The 17,190-nt window shown below is 38.7% G+C and overlaps 1 protein-coding gene across 1 annotated transcript in view; it reads right to left on the reverse strand.

Moving 5' to 3' along the window:
• Positions 1 to 10,827, reverse strand: part of PIGK (phosphatidylinositol glycan anchor biosynthesis class K) — a 113,560-nt gene extending 102,733 nt beyond the window's left edge. The window contains exon 1 of the mRNA XM_063106034.1: positions 10,725 to 10,827. Coding sequence (XP_062962104.1) covers positions 10,725 to 10,817 — 93 coding nt within the window. The 5' untranslated portion in view covers positions 10,818 to 10,827. The remainder of the gene's footprint in view (positions 1 to 10,724) is intronic.
• Positions 10,828 to 17,190: the final 6,363 nt, after the last annotated feature.

A 17,190-nucleotide genomic window follows, 5' to 3' on the forward strand; every position in this document is an offset into this window, starting at 1 on the left:
ATCTTTTAGGCTGTACTCTGAAAATCCTTCTATTAAAGTGATCACTCTCTGCAATAAGAATGCTAGATGAAAATGTTCATGCCAGGAACTTCTCAAAGATTAATATTTCATCTTTAGTAATATCATAGATACTTTTTATTCCCATGAGTTTGTTGTGAAAAATAATCTCCCTACATTCTCAACCAAAACAAAATAATTACCCCTCTAACTTTTTTCACAGAAGTCTTTTTAATCTTTTAATTATTTAATATTCATTTCTGTTGATTCTCTAAAATCTCTGCAATTATGCTAATTCATGCTTTAATACTGGTCATAATATGAAACATCAAAGGTCAGACAAATGTGCTGAAACATCCATAAAAATTGCTAAGTTTTATTTTTTGACAGGTGCTATTATTTGGGGATGTTTGTTTTTAAATATTTTATCTCAAACACAGCTGTGTCCTCCTCACATACTTCTAATTTTCCATTCAGTTTTGAAACTGTGAATGACTTCATGTCTTGATTCTACACACAACAATTAATATCCTTCGTGTTAAAACTTCATACAACATCCATTCCTGCTATGTACTGGGTACTTTATTTGAATTCATCAATATATTTGATTGAGCACTTCCTCTAGCATACTGGCAAGTACCATCTCACTAATCTGTTAAAGTCTTATCTATATTTGCCATCTCAAAACATTAAAAACTTCAGCATCCAACACCATCCTGACACTTAATGAACATAATTTTGATTATATATTAAAATGAGTGGATATGAACTATACTGACCTTAGATCTGCTCCCAAACAGTATTAATTACCAGAACAATCAGAATGCCTGAGTTCAAATCTGAGCTCTATTGCTTACTAGCTGTATAAACTTAGGAAAGTTGCTTAACTTCTCGGTGCCTCTATTTCTCCATCTATAAAATGGTAATAACATTATCTGACTCACAGAATGTAGGAATAATGACTAAAACATAGTAATTGCCTAACAAATGTAAGCTGTTTTATTTTTTGGCTAACAAGAAAATTTCAGGGACAGTAAAATAAAAAATTCCAGTCAAATGTGTGTGTGGCACATACACACATATACATACATATATAGTATATATACGCACACACACATTTATTTTCTCCAAACCCTTCTCAACAGCTGCCTAGATGCTAAAGAAAGCAACATGCTAAAATGGATAAAGCATTGGTTTGGGAATTCAAAGACCTGAGCTAAAACCCAGGTCCTATATATACTACAGCTGACTATGAGATTGGAGTAAGTCATTTAGCAATTTAGACTTGACTTTCCACATGCAAAAAATGAGAATTGATCCAAACAATCTCTTATGTACCTTCCAGCTGCAAAATTCTTATTTCATTAAGATTTTAGTGAAAAATCTGAGATGGCAAAACTCTTTTGTGATTTAGACACATTAGACTATAATGTAACATTTGGGAATTCATCACATTTGTTTGGCATCATGCGCCTGTCACTTCCCTGAGTACCCAGAATATAATGATGGGGAAAAATACTCATAGTACTTGCTTTCAAAGAGGTTATTATCCAAAGAGGTTATTGGACAGTGTAGTAGATTGAATTATGTCCCCCCCAAACTATTGACGCTTGAATTATCTCCCAAGTTTTATGTATTAGAAACTTAACGCTCACTGTAGCTGTTAAGAGGGTGGGAAATCCTATTATGGTAATTGAAAGGTGGAGCCTTAAAGAGGTGATTGGATTGTAGGACCATGCAGTAGTGAATGGATTAGAAATGGTAGTCAGGGGCATGGTTCCAAAGACTTTAAAAGAAGAGGAGAGTCTCTTGCTCTCTCTACTCTCTCTGCTTCCACCATCTTGCAATGTGAGACCCCTGGGTCACTGTCATCACCACCAGATGGACTTTGGACTTCCCAGCCTCAGAAACTGTAAGCAATAAATTTCATTTTCTTTATAACTCACCCAGTTCAGTGTACTTTGTTATAAGCAACAAAAATGAACTAAGACAGATAGACACACATTAAGCAGATAAGGGCAAACTATAAATCCTATAACGGAAAGGCACATAGTGTAATAAAAAGAGTATAATAACAGGACCTGACCTGGTCAGGGAAGGTTTCTCTAAAAAAGTGACATTTGGGTTAAGATCCAAAAGATAAGAGGAAAGACAATTCCACACAGAAAGAATGTGGGCCCTAATGGCAGAAGGGAGCTTAAAGGTTTGAGAAATGAAAAGAAGGTTAGCATAACTAGAAGTTTGAGAGAGAGAAGTGGAGGTGTAGGCTAGGACCAAAGTATGCAGGGCCTTGTTTGTGAGTCATGATGAAGAAAAGTTTGTTCTTTATCTTTAGAGAAACATTAAAGTGCACATGAGTGACTTGATCATATCTGCATTTCAAAAAGTTGCTCTGGCTGCGGCTTGGAGAACAGATTGGAAGAAAGAATGACTCCAAACAGACCAATTAGGAACTACTGCACTCAAAGGAAGATGATGGAATAATAGTACAAAGGATACATGCATTATAATTGATGAGTACTATACTAGCGAGTGTACAAATTACAACAGTCAAGGCCTTTGCCTTGTAAGACATAGAAAAAGATTCTACAGAGGTCATACTTTTACTGCGTCTTAGTAAAGGAACAGACAGAGGAAACAGGAGGTATAAAACATGCTAATGTGGAAAAGCACAGTAATTATGTAACTACAAAGAACAGTAGTGGTATCCAAAATGAAGTATTCAAGATAATCCACTAGAATAAAGCCAGAAAACAGTAAAGCTTCTATTCATACTTATGTCATCTAAAAAATATGCCATATAAACACTGACTATATAAATTAACAGTAATCATGAATATGTATAAAGTCCATGCTCAATATCTTTTTTAACTGATCGGGTATGTATTCAAAAAGTTGGGGTCTCTTGGTCTAAGCTCAAGGTGCTGAGGTGATAGGGAGAAAAGGGCTCCAATATGGAGGATGGTAAAGTAGGCAGGAACCAGATCATAATGTTTAGTTTGTTCTTTATGCAATGGAGAAACATTAAAAGAATTCAATCAGAAGAATAAACTGAGCGGTTTCAAGATGGCGGCGGCTGCGGTGGCTGGCGCGGAGTAGCTGAGGTGGAAAAGGTGGCCACTGGGCCTCAGGCAGCCGGGAAACTTGTGGACCTTCCTCTCGCCATCTCTTAAGGGAGGACTGCTGCTGCTTACCGGTCGTGGGGGGTGACCGCCACTTTGCCCCGGCAGGAGAGGCTGCCTCATTTACAGGCAACAGCTTTGAAGTGTGGAGCAGGAAAAGAACTGTTTCTTAGCTGCAAAAGCGAGTCTCGAAACAGGGAACACGGCGCCAGGGCTGCTGTGGATGCAGCCAGGATCCCGGAGGCCGGGGCCACGCTGAAGGCGGCCAGCTACCCTATTCAGGATTCGAGGTTTCAGGCCGGCATTAAAGAAGATTCCTGGGAGCGCCCGAGCCGCGCCGCGAATGAACAGCCTGAGGCGGCAGCGGCCGAGAACTGGGAAAGGTGGCAAACCAGAGCCAGAGAGCGAGCACCCGACCTGGCACAGCACTGTGAGTGATCCCTGGCACAGCTCTGTTCGGGGGGTGGATGCCCACGCGGCTCCCGCCTGCACCACCAGGCCTCTCACCGCCTGGTGCTGCCTCCATTTTCCCAGGTGCGGGCAGCTCCGCCCTGCTCAGCCATCACTGAGCCCTCCCACTTGCTTGGCCTGGCGCCAGGCTTTCCGGAGCCTAGGACTGGCCTCCGCTCCCACTCCCTCCTCGGTTCTCTGGCAGGGCTGGTGGCGGGGGGTGTCCCGGGCCAGTGTCGGGAGGGCAAGGAAGTATGGGCAGGCCGACTGTCACTCCACCATACCCTGGACTCCCGCCCCAGGTAAACTCCCTGTTACTGGGAGGCAGATACCATCTCTGCGGCCACCAGTTTGGAAAAAAGCCTAACGAATTTCTGGTTGGGAATAGTGTGGTAGGAGAGTTCCCAGGTCCGCTTGAACCTGCTGGAGACCAGGCTGCAGGTGGGCGCTAGACTCGGTTTATACTGGGGGGATACAAAGGTGAACAAGACCCGAGAAAGATCTACATAGTGCTACAAAGGCACCCAGAGAGACCGGTCGTCTGTGCCCAGCAGAAACCTGGTAGACTTCCTGGGCGAGGCGGTGCCGAGCAGGGTCTTGAAGGCCCAGCTGATAGACGAGGGGTGCAGAAGACACGCCCCAGCCCAGCACAGTGCGCACAGAGTGGGGAGACGGGCGGCCAGGGAGGCGGAGACTCGACAGAAACCACACACCCGGTGGGGTCGCCACTGCACGATCTAACAGCCTGGGCCAGAGCACACGGAATAGGGAGAAGTCCTGCACAGGAAGTGAAAGCTCATCAGAGATCACACACCCTGTGGTACGTGATCCACCAGCCCAGCAGAGTCCAAGCTGACCAGAAAGGTGGCTCCCCGGAGAAGCCCAAGACCCGAGGCAACCACACACACAAGGCACTAGAGGCCAACTGAGCAGTCACGGAGGGAGCCATACAAAATTGGCAACCACAGAAACATCCTATTTAGTCATTAGTCTCAAACCGGTGAACTGTGAAACCCCCGGCCACAATGAATAAACACCAAAAAAAAGATACCAGAAATACAAAAAATCAAGAAAGTACACCACCAAAAGTTAATAAATCTCAAACTCTAGATCCTACAGAACAAGAAGCCCTTGAAATGACTGACAAGGAATTTCGAGTGATAATTCTAAGGAAACTGAATGAGATACAAGAAAACTCAGCTAGACATCATGATGAAATGAGGAAAAGTATACAGGATCTGAAAGAGGAAATGTACAAGGAAATCAATGTCCTGAAAAAAAATGTAGCAGAACTTGCTGAACTGAAGAAGTTATTCAACGAAATAAAAAACACAACGGAGAGTTGAACCAGCAGGCTTGGCGAAGTTGAAGAGAGAACCTCTGAACTTGAAGATGGGCTGTTTGAAATAACACAAGCAGACAAAAAGAAAGAAAAAAGAATCAAGGACATTGAAGAAAATCTGAGAGAGATATCAGACAACCATAAGCGATCAAATATCCGAGTCATAGGTATTCCAGAAGGGGAGGAAAATGGAGATTCCATTGAAAACATATTCAACAAAATAGTGGCAGAAAACTTCCCAGGTATAGGAAAAATCACAGATCTTCAGATCCAGGAAGCTCAACGATCTCCAAACGTATTCAACCCAAAAAGACCTTCTCCAAGACATGTCATAGTCAAATTGGCAAAACTCAGAGACAAAGAGAGAATCTTAAAAGCTGCAAGAGAGAAGCGTCAAATCACCTATAAGGGAGCCCCAATCAGGTTAACATCAGACTTTTCATAACAAACCCTAAAAGCTAGAAAGGAATGGGATGATATTTTCAAAATACTAAAAGACAAAGATTGCCAGCCAAGAATACTCTACCCTGCAAGGCTATCCTTCCGAAATGAGGGGCAAATAGTATATTTCTCAGACAAACAAAAACTGCGGGAGTTCACTACCACAAGACCACCCTTACAAGAAATCCTCAAGGGAGTACTGGGTTTGGTTCCTGAAAAATAACTACCACTGCCATAAAAACCCAAGAAAAATCTAAACCCGCTAGTATAATAAAAATGGCATTCATGAAGAGAAAACAAGCTAACAAAAACACTATCTACAACCTAAGGAACCAACAAACACAGAAAACAAACAGTAAATCAGAAAGCAAGGAACAAAAGACACCTAAGACAACCAAACAACCAATAAAATGCTAGGAATAAATCAACACCTTTCAATAACAACTCTTAATGTAAAAGGCTTAAATTCCCCAATCAAAAGACACAGACTGGCTGACTGGATCAAAAAGCAGGACCCAACTATATGCTGCCTACAAGAGACCCACCTCACCCATAAAGATTCACACAGACTAAGAGTGAAAGGATGGAAAAAGATTTACCATGCAAACAGAAAAGAAAAACGAGCTGGCGTAGCTATTCTTATATCTGACAAAATAGACTTTAAACTAAAAACCATAAAAAGAGACAATGAGGGACACTACTTAATGATAAAAGGACTGATCCATCAAGAAGACATAACAATCATAAATATGTATGCACCCAATGTTGGAGCAGCCAGATTTATAAAACAAACTCTATTAGACCTAAAGAAGGAAATAGACACTAATACCATAATAGCAGGGGACCTGAACACCCCACTGTCAATATTAGACAGATCATCTAGGCAAAGAATCAGAGGAGAAACACAAGATCTAAACAAGACTCGAGACCAATTGGAATTGGCAGATATCTACAGAACATTCCACCCAACAACCTCAGAATATTCATTCTTCTCAGCAGCACATGGATCATTCTCCAGGATAGATCACATATTAGGTCACAAATCAAGTCTCAATAAATTCAAAAAAATTGCAATTATCCCATGTATTTTCTCAGACCACAATGGATTAAAACTAGAAATTAATAACAAACGAAACTCTGGAAACTATACAAACACATGGAAATTAAACAGCATTCTACTTAATGACATATGGGTCCAAGAAGAAATCAAGCAGGAAATCAAAAAATTTATTGAAACTAATGAAAACAATGATACATCATACCAAAACCTGTGGGATACTGCAAAAGCAGTATTGAGGGGAAAATTTATTGCATTAAATGCTCACTTCAGAAGAATAGAAAGATGGCAAGTGAACAACCTAACACTTCACTTTAAAGAACTAGAAAAACAAGAACAATCCAAACCTAAAGTTAGCAGACGGAAAGAAATCATTAAGATCAGAGCAGAACTGAATGAAATTGAAAACCAAAAAACAATTCAAAAGATCAACGAATCAAAAAGTTGGTTTTTTGAAAAGATAAATAAAATTGACAAACCATTAGCATGGCTAACAAAAAAAAGAAGAGAGAAGACTCAAATAACAAAAATTAGAAATGAAAAAGGCGATATTACAACTGATTCATCTGAAATACAAGGAATCATTCGAGACTACTATAAACAACTATACGCCAACAAATTTGAAAATCTGGAGGAAATGGATAAATTTCTGGACACACAAGCTCCCAAAACTGAACCGTGAAGACGTAGAAAATTTGAACAGACCAATAACAATAAAGGAGATTGAAGCTGTTATCAGAAGGCTCCCAACAAAGAAAAGCCCAGGACCAGATGGATTCACAGCAGAATTTTACCAAACAATCAAAGAGGAATTGACACCGATTCTTTACAAACTATTCCAAAAGATTGAAACAGACGCAAATCTCCCAAACTCATTCTATGAAGCAAACATCATCCTGATACCAAAACCAGGTAAAGATATAACCAAAAAAGAAAACTACAGGCCAATATCCTTGATGAATATAGATGCAAAAATCCTCACTAAATTACTAGCAAACACAATACAGCAACACATACGTAAAATTATTCATCACGATCAAGTGGGATTCATCCCAGGGATGCAAGGTTGGTTCAACATACGCAAATCAATAAATGTGATACACCATATTAATAAACTCAAACACAAGGACCATATGATCATCTCTATAGATGCTGAAAAAGCATTTGATAAAGTTCAGCACTCATTCATGACAAAGACCCTCTATAAGTTAGGTATAGAGGGAAAGTATCTCAACATAATTAAAGCCATATATGCCAAACCCACTGCCAATATCATCCTGAATGGGGAAAAGCTGAAAGCTTTTCCTTTAAGAACAGGAACTAGACAAGGATGCCCACTCTCACCACTCCTATTCAACATAGTGTTGGAAGTACTAGCCAGAGCAATCAGAGAAGAGAAGGAAATAAAGGGCATTCAGATTGGAAAAGATGAAGTCAAACTGTCCCTGTTTGCAGATGACATGATCCTATATATCGAACAGCCTAAAACCTCTACAAAAAAACTGCTGGAATTGACAAATGATTTCAGCACAGTAGCAGGATACAAAATCAACACACAAAAATCAGTAGCATTTCTTTTCTCCAATAGTGAACATGCAGAAAGAGAAATCAAGAAAGCCTGCCCATTTACAATAGCCACCAAAAAAATAAAATACTTAGGAACTGAATTAACCAAGGAGGTGAAAAATCTCTATAATGAGAACTACAAACCACTGCTGAGAGAAATTAGAGAGGATACAAGAAGATGGAAAGATATCCCATGCTCTTGGATTGGAAGAATCAACATAGTGAAAATGTCCATACTACCCAAAGTGATATACAAATTCAATGCAATCCCCATCAAAATTCCAAAGACATTTTTCTCAGAAATGGAAAAAACTATCCAGACATTTATATGGAACAATAAAAGACCACGCATAGCCAAAGCAATGCTGAGCAAAAAAAATAAAGTTGGAGGCATAACACTACCTGACTTTAAGCTATACTACAAAGCTATAATAACCAAAACAGTATGGTACTGGCATAAAAACAGACACACTGACCAATGGAATAGAATAGAGAATCCAGAAATCAACCCACACACTTACTGTCAGCTGATCTTTGACAAAGGCACCAAGCCTATTCAGTGGCGAAGGGACTGCCTCTTCAGCAAATGGTGCTGGGATAACTGCATATCCATATGCAGGAGAATGAAACTAGATCCATACCTCTCACCGTATACTAAAATCAACTCAAAATGGATTAAGGATTTAAATATACACCCTGAAACAATAAAACTTCTTAAAGAAAACATAGGAGAAACACTTCAGGAAATAGGACTGGGCACAGACTTCATGAATACGACCCCAAAAGCACGGGCAACCAAAGGAAAAATAAACAAATGGGATTATATCAAACTAAAAAGCTTCTGCACAGCAAAAGAAACAATTAAAAGAGTTAATAGACAACCAACAGAGTGGGAGAAAATATTTGCAAAATATATATCTGACAAACGATTAATATCCAGAATATATAAGGAACTCAAACAACTGTACAAGAAGAAAACAAGCAACCCAATTAAAAAATGGGCAAAAGAGCTAAGTAGGCATTTCTCTAAGGAAGATATACAAATGGCCAACAGACATATGAAAAAATGCTCAACATCACTCAGCATCCGGGAAATGCAAATCAAAACCACATTGAGATACCATCTAACCCCAGTTAGGATGGCTAAAATCCAAAAGACTATGAACGATAAATGCTGGCGAGGCTGCGGAGAAAAAGGAACTCTCATACATTGTTGGTGGGACTGCAAAATGGTGCAGCCTCTATGGAAAATGGTATGGAGGTTCCTCAAACAATTGCAGATAGATCGGGAATATACCCAGAGGAATGGAAATCATCAAGTCGAAGGTATACCTGTTTCCCAATGTTTATCGCAGCACTCTTTACAATAGCCAAGAGTTGGAACCAGCCCAAATGCCCATCATCGGATGAGTGGATACGGAAAATGTGGTACATCTACACAATGGAATACTACTCAGCTATAAAAACGAATGAAATACTGCCATTTGCAACAACATGGATGGACCTCGAGAGAATTATATTAAGTGAAACAAGTCAGGCACAGAAAGAGAAATACCACATGTTCTCACTTATTGGTGGGAGCTAAAAATTAATATATAAATTCATTCACACACACACACACACACACACACACACACACACACAAACCGGGGGGGGGGGGGGAAGAAGATATAACAACCACAATTATTTGAGGTTGATAAGACAAGCAAACAGAAAGGTCATTGTTGGGGGGGAGGGGGGGAGGGAGAAGGGAGGGAGGTTTTGGTGATGGGGAGCAATAATCAGCCACAATATATATCGACAAAATAAAATTTAAAAAAAAAAAAAAAGAAGAAGAAACTGATTAGGCTTACATTTTGTGAAGACTAATCTAGCGTCAAAGTGAGGGAGTACGAAGCCTAGGGAAAACAAAATAAAGTTATTAAAATAGTTTAGGCAAGAAATGATCAGGGTCTGGATTAAGCCAGTGGAACAGGAGAAGTGAAAGCAGAACATAGAATTCAGTGATAATTAGAATGTGGGATAAAGAGAAGAATTCATTAAAACTCCCATGTTATCTAGCTTAGGAGCAACATCTGGGTTAGGAAATGCAGGAGAAAAGGGGTACTTGGGTTTTCAATGTCTTCTTAAGAGAAGGTGGGATAAGCAGAAGATAAAATATCGGGCACGGATTTTCAAACTATCTCGGCGGCGCCTCAGCCAAGTTGGATATGCAGGCCTGAAGATTATGCTAGAGATCTAGATTGTAGAACTGGACTGAGGAATCATCAGAGTACAGAGGACAGTATAAGTATTATAGAGAACCGTACGTCCTGCGGCCACGCTAAAAAAAAAAAAAAAAAAAAAGTTGGGGTGGGGGAGGCGGGGGAATCCCAAGATAAAACACCGTACGCATCTGACTCCTATCAAAGGGGAGCGTTGCAGTGCAGTAGCAGAAAAGTGTACTGCACTCCTGTGTTGACATTGCACCTACCCCTTGCCCGTATTTCACCTACACACTCGTAGGAGCAAACGATCAGGTCTCTGTCTCCTAAGGATTTGATTCTTTTAATTCAAAACTTTAAAAGGCTGAAACAGACGCTGTCCTATCCCGTTCCCAGTGACACCTCCCCACAGCCCAGCCTGGGTGAGATGCAGATGACTCCAGGATTCTTTCCTCAGCTGCTGTTTTGGACATCTGCTGGGGCGCTTACAGACACAACACAGCCGTCCTCCCAGGGCTCTGTCGTCAGAAGAGCCTGACTCCTACCTCGATCTGACTAGCGGCCAAGCTGCCGAAGGACAAGAGCAACAACGCTGCCAGTGCAGTCGCAGCCTGGCTGATGTAGTCCGTGGCGGCCATGTTTGCCGACTTCTGACTTCCCGCACCTGCAAAGGGGGAGCGAGTGCCGTAAAGCAGTGCGGCAGGGGTTTTTTTGTGTGTTTTTGCGACGCCATCGCCACCTCCTTGGGGCGCGCCCCTCGCCAGCCTTTAGAAGCGAGCGCTTCCGCCGAACTCCAGTTTCCCGAGTAGCTGAGGTTATTCACTTTTTATCTTTAAGTGCATTTACAGTTTTTGTATTGTAAAATAGTTCTAACACTAAAGAAAAATTTTTGAAACGTGAGGGGGGGAAAACCCGTGGTTCCATAAACTTTAAATGCTATTTACCTTTTTTACTCAGTGCTGCCAGTTCTTTGAATATATGATGCAGGGTGTGGTAGGAATAACAAGCGTTTGGGCACAAAAAGATGATTAAGGATAAATTTCAAATGGAAATTTGGGTGGGTGCTTACAACTCAGTCTTGGGATCTATTACTTATTAAAAGTATGAACGTGAGGACATTAGTTAAATTTTTGTTTCTTCAGTTTCTTCTGCAATTATGGAGCTAAAACCTACCTCAAAGAGACAGAGATAATGTATATATGTCACACCTTATTATATGCATTCGATTTTAAATTCTGCTTTTCATCTAGTATAACATAAACATTTCCACGCTGCTTCATAATGCTCACAATTTTAACATTTAATACTAAAATGAAATTCCATCCATTATTAATGGTTTAGCCAAAGTCAAAGTAATTGCCCCTCTACTAGCCAACGCAAAGTTTCTAAGTTTTACTATGAAAACAATATTGTAAAGCGTATCTTTGTGCATTTAGCTTTTTACATCTGTTGAATTTCCTTTTTTTTTTTTCTCCCTGATTTTTTTTCTTTATTCCTTAGTTTATCTTTACACGATGTAATCATTTTTTCTGGCCCTTTATCAATTCCTCGCTAACTCCTCCTCCCTCTCCCCCTTTCCCACCTCTAGTAGCCTCAGTGAATTATTTTCTTTGGGTAATTTTCCTGGAATAGGAATATTGGGTAGAAAGACTGAAGAATTTTAATAACAATTGATGATATTGCTTTCAAAAGCATACAAACTTATAGTGCTATCAGAGTATACACCGTAACACCAAATTATACCATTTTTTCCTCTAAATTCCTTGTTATAAAAAGTTACTTCGGGCCGACCCTGTGGCGCACTCGGGAGAGTGCGGCGCTGGGAGCGCAGCAGCGTTCCAGCCACGGGTTCGGATCCTATATAGGGATGGCCGGTGCGCTCACTGGGCAGCCGGTCACAAAAACGACAAAAAAAAAAAAAAAAAGTTACTTCGAGGTTGTTATCCTTCTAGTTCTTTGATTATCAAGTTTTAATGTCTTTCCTTATGTTTCTAAACTATCTGTATGTCCTCTGGTGCAAATTTTCTGTTCATACATTTTACATATTAATTTGAATATTTTTATAAAGAAGTCGTATTTTATGTTTTTGCTTTTCCCGTTCTCGACTATCTTTCCGTTTTATTTGTTTCTTTTGCTATTGCACTTTGTGAGAGGCTTAAACCTAGATAGTCAAATTTCAGGTTTTCCATTAGAAAGTTAATACACTACCAGAATGTCTTTAATTTAGTTAATTGAACAAATATCTACTTAATTCTAATAAGGTACCAAGATACACAGCAAGAAATACTTAGAAGATTCTTGGTGTCATGCAGACAATAAGAAAAAAAGAAAAACAACAATAAATTAACATAGTGATATAAATATGGTAAAGTGACAGAAACTGAAGGGGGAAGGAAATACTACTTCAGTGGAGTGGTCAGGGAAAACTTCTCTGTAGAGGTAACATTTGATCTGAGACCTGAATGACAAGAAAGAACTGGCCATGCAAACATCTAAGGGCAGCACATTTCCAATATTTGATTTATTTTTTACTAGTTTTATTTTCTTTCAATTTTAGGTTTAACTCTTCAGCTATCTGGAGTATATTTTGGTATATGCTGTATACCAAAATATTTATTTATTGCTGCATAACAAACTACCCAAAACTTTCTGGTTTGTCCAAGCCCAGAGACACAAGGGTGAATACAGAGCAAGACATGATTCTGTGGGGGCCATTGCATTAGCAATCTACCATTACTTTTATCAAGATTGGTATTCTGTTAACCAACATAATTTTCCACATAATCCTTACCCTTCTCATTGCCTCATGATACTTCTATATTAAATTCTTATAAGAAACACAGTATTTCTGGGTATTCTGTTCTCTTCTACTAAAATACATGTCTATTTTGAGGCCAGTACCACGTTGTTTTAATTATTGTTGCTTTTATTATGTTTTAATATTTGGCCATTAGGACTAACCATTTCACTGCACTTCATTTTTCACAAAATTCTTTTATTTCACTTGATAATATTGCAGCCAAATTTTGTAATAATTTTTTCAGGTATAAGAAAAAAATGATACATGGATTTTTTATTGGGATTACATAAAATCTGTTAATAAATTTGAAAGAAACTGATGTCTTTATAATATTTACTCCTCCCGTCCAGGAATAAGGAGGTCTCTTTTTTATTTGTGGTTTCTTCTTATAATTTTTCAATAAAACTTTGTCACAGATAGCTATACAAAATACTTCTTAAGTATTTTTAACATTTGTTATGATACTTGATGGATTTCTTTTTTCATTAAGTAGGAAATCTATATAAATTATTATATGAGTGTACTTCAGAATGTTCATTGAAAAAATAGAATTAAAAGATAGTATGAATCTTTCCATGAACTTTTTGAAGTAACTTTATATGTGTGTGTAATATATATAATAATCATTAAACATTCTAATCGGTCATTACTGATATACAGGTCATATTTTGTGTCCAACTGCTCTTTCCATGAACTTTTTGAAGTAACCTTATATGTGTGTGTAATATATGTAATAATCATTAAACATTCTAATCAGTCATTACTGATACGCAGGTCATATTTCATGTCCAACTACTCTTTTTAAAAACTTTTGTTTGACAAATTATTTTCACTTTTCTAGTGTTACAATAATATTATCATCTGTGAATTATCCTTTTGTCTCTTCCTTTACACTATTATTTCTTTTGTTCTTTTTCACAGCTTGTGTTATAGCTCAATATTAATAATGCTGAGAGCAAGCACTTTTTTTTTTTAAATGAATCATTGTAGCACTTTTCCATTAAGACTATCATTAGCTCTTGGACTGAATACTTACTGTTATGTTAAAGAAGTAGATTTCTGTTTCTCTTTGTTTTGTCATTGAACTACTGCTTTTCAAGTACAAGATACAGTCAGCTTCCTACCTAGATGAAGAACACATGAGTAGTTTTAAATACCATTCAATATTAGAAATAATTATTATTTTTTATCTGCTAATATGTAATAATATAATATAATAATAATATATAATATATAGCATTGTTTAAAATGTGTTTGCTTAGAATTGTTAACCACAGTCTATGTTTAGACTTGAATTCAATTTAGCTATCTGTTAAACTATTAAGTTATTCATTAAGCAAATTCATTAAGACTTAACATGGCATCTAAAAGAGAAAACAGGCATTTGATTGATCAAAAGTACACACACACATACCCCACCTGTGCACATCCCTGGCTTCTTTAATAAAAAGTTTTTATAACCAACCCTCATGGTAGGTCCCACCACAAAGTCTGTCCGTGTTTCCTTTTATTGTTGTTCTTCAATCGAATAATAACTTAAGATTGACCCTACTGACTCTGAGATCATTATTAGATCATTGTTTATTCTTGCCCTCTCCCCCTAGCTGTACACCTTCCATATTTTCTTTTTCTTTCTCTTTGTCTCTCTCCTCCTTTCTGCACCAAGAACACAACTGTGTTACTCATCCATTCAATAAATTTTTTTTTTTTTTTTTTTTTTTTTTTTTTTTGTCGTTTTTTCGTGACCGGCACTCAGCCAGTGAGTGCACTGGTCAGTCCTATATAGGATCCGAACCCGCGGCGGGAGCGTCGCCGCGCTCCCAGCGCAGCACTCTACCAAGTGCGCCACGGGCTCGGCCCTCAATAAATATTTATTAAGCACCATCTAGGTGCCAGGCATTGTGCTAGGTGCAGCAATACAAGAGAGAGCAAATATTGAGCAAGTTTCTGCACTCATGGAGCTCACAGTCTAGGGGAGCCAGACATCAATCACAGAAGCATTTAAACAAATATAGAAGTCTAACAGGAGAGTTCCTAGTTGGGGAATCCAATCATTTAAGAAAAACCAAAATAGATTTCCCTCAGGAAATGGACTGAGCTAAAATTAGTGAGTTAATCAGACAAAAATGGAGGATAGGGAAGAACTTTCAAGGCAGAGGAAACAGCCCTTGCAAAGACCCTGTGGCAGAAAGGAGCTTAGCTTATTAGAGGAAATTTTAGGATGGTCTTTGGTCTTGCAGTTCAAAGAACAAAAGGGAGAGTGCTACAAGACAAAGCTGAATTGCTAATCACGTGCCACCTCCCCTCAGAATCTTGTAGGTCAGGTTATGGATTTTGGTCTATATCCTAAGAGTGGTGAAAAGCCTCAGAGCAGGAAAGATCATACTGACTCCAATGAGGAGAATGGCTGCAGGTAGAGCATTTTGGAAGGTCATTGCAACAGTCCAGGGAATGGTAGCTCAGACCAGAGTGTTAATAGTGGAGATGATGGAAAATGGAGAGAACCGATAGGGATTTTAAAATTACAACCAAAAGAGCATGGTGATGGATTATATTTGGGAAGTAAGAAAGAGGATGAGTCCAAGAATGACTGTTAAATATCTGGCTTGTACACCTGAATTCATGGTAGTGCCATTTTTTTTTTTAAACATAGAGACCGGAGGAAATGGACCAGGTTTAGGGATTTATATAAGTGAAGTCTGGTTTAAATATTTACCCAGAGCAATCTGGAAAACAAACACATAAATCTATGATAAATACTTTTATGACTACTAAATAAATGTTATGAAATAAAATGAGTGGAAAGGATAAATTTAATCAGGATCAGTGCATGGCCCCTGAGAGAGATTTTGCAATGTGCTTTGTACTATATATGCGGTTTAATTGCTACGGGCAAGTCGTTTGCTACAACAATCAGCGTCCGAGTATTGATGAAAGCATTTCATATCTAACAGTCAAAATGTTTCTTTGGGCAAGATTAAGTTCAGTAAAAGAAAATTAGATATGTAATAAAATACAAATAGAAAAAAAAAGCAAGAGGACTTTCATTCCAGCATATTCATATCATTTCCTAATACTGATTTTGGTATTGGACCACCTTCAATTCCATTTTTGTTTGGCCTGAAATACTTTTCTCTCCTCCATCCATTGAGCCATTTAACAATAGTTTGTTATTCTGCTGTAATCCCTTTCCATCTCATGAACTTCTCATTAGTCTTAGACTAACCCATAATAACATTGCTTCAATGTGAAAGTAGAACAACTGCCCTTCGAAGTCTCATTTTTGGAAATTCTGTGCTATCATTAAAATGCCATAATGGCCTGGACATAAAGTCATGTCAAATGCTTTAGCAGTTTAAAACTTGTTGTCTCATTAGTAGTGTAGTCCTCCCTTGTCAATCAAGAAGCCACTGGTTCTGTTGGTACAGGGCTAATTGATAGAGTTCTGTTCTCTATGAGCTGAGAATTTCCTACAAATGCAATTGATTTTATTCAATCGATATTTATTCATTTGCGCATCAATTTTATCCATTGACCATCCTGTGAGATTCTCTGAAATCCCAGGGATATTTAATAGACGTTTTAATTATACCATGTATTGTAAAGGGTGGAACATCTTGAAAGACATCCCTGAGAAGATATTGGAGTAGAAGGGAGGGGAGGGAGGAGTGTGTGTGTGTTATAGAAAATTGCTAGAAAGGTACCAAGGCAGGCAGTATAATGTCTCCATAAAGATGTCTATGTTCTAATCCCTAGCATAGATCCCTATGTTATCTTACATGGTAAAAGGGACTATGCAAATGTGATTTGCAAATTCAGGATCTTGAAATGGAGAAATTATACTGAACTATCTGGGTAGGCCCAATGTAATCACAGGGGTCCTTATAAGAAAAGGGCAAGAAGGTGAAAAAGAAATGATGTGAAGTTGGAAGCCGTGGCCAGAGTAGTGAAGGACCACCAGTCACGGAATGTGAGTAGCTTCTAAAAGCTGGAAAAGGAAAGGAAATGGATTCTCCAGAGCCCCCAGAAGGAACCCAGCTCTACCAAGCCATTTTGGACTTCATATCTCCCAAACTGTAAGATAATACATTTATTTTTGTTTTAAGCCACTAAATTTGTGGTTATTTGCTGTGACAGCAAGGGGAACTAATACAAGTTAACAGTAGTTCCGCTTGGACATTTGGGAATGAAGATTGAAGTCTAAGAGGACT

Source organism: Cynocephalus volans, chromosome 8 (genome assembly GCF_027409185.1).
Source record: "Cynocephalus volans isolate mCynVol1 chromosome 8, mCynVol1.pri, whole genome shotgun sequence".
Taxonomy (NCBI): domain Eukaryota; kingdom Metazoa; phylum Chordata; class Mammalia; order Dermoptera; family Cynocephalidae; genus Cynocephalus; species Cynocephalus volans.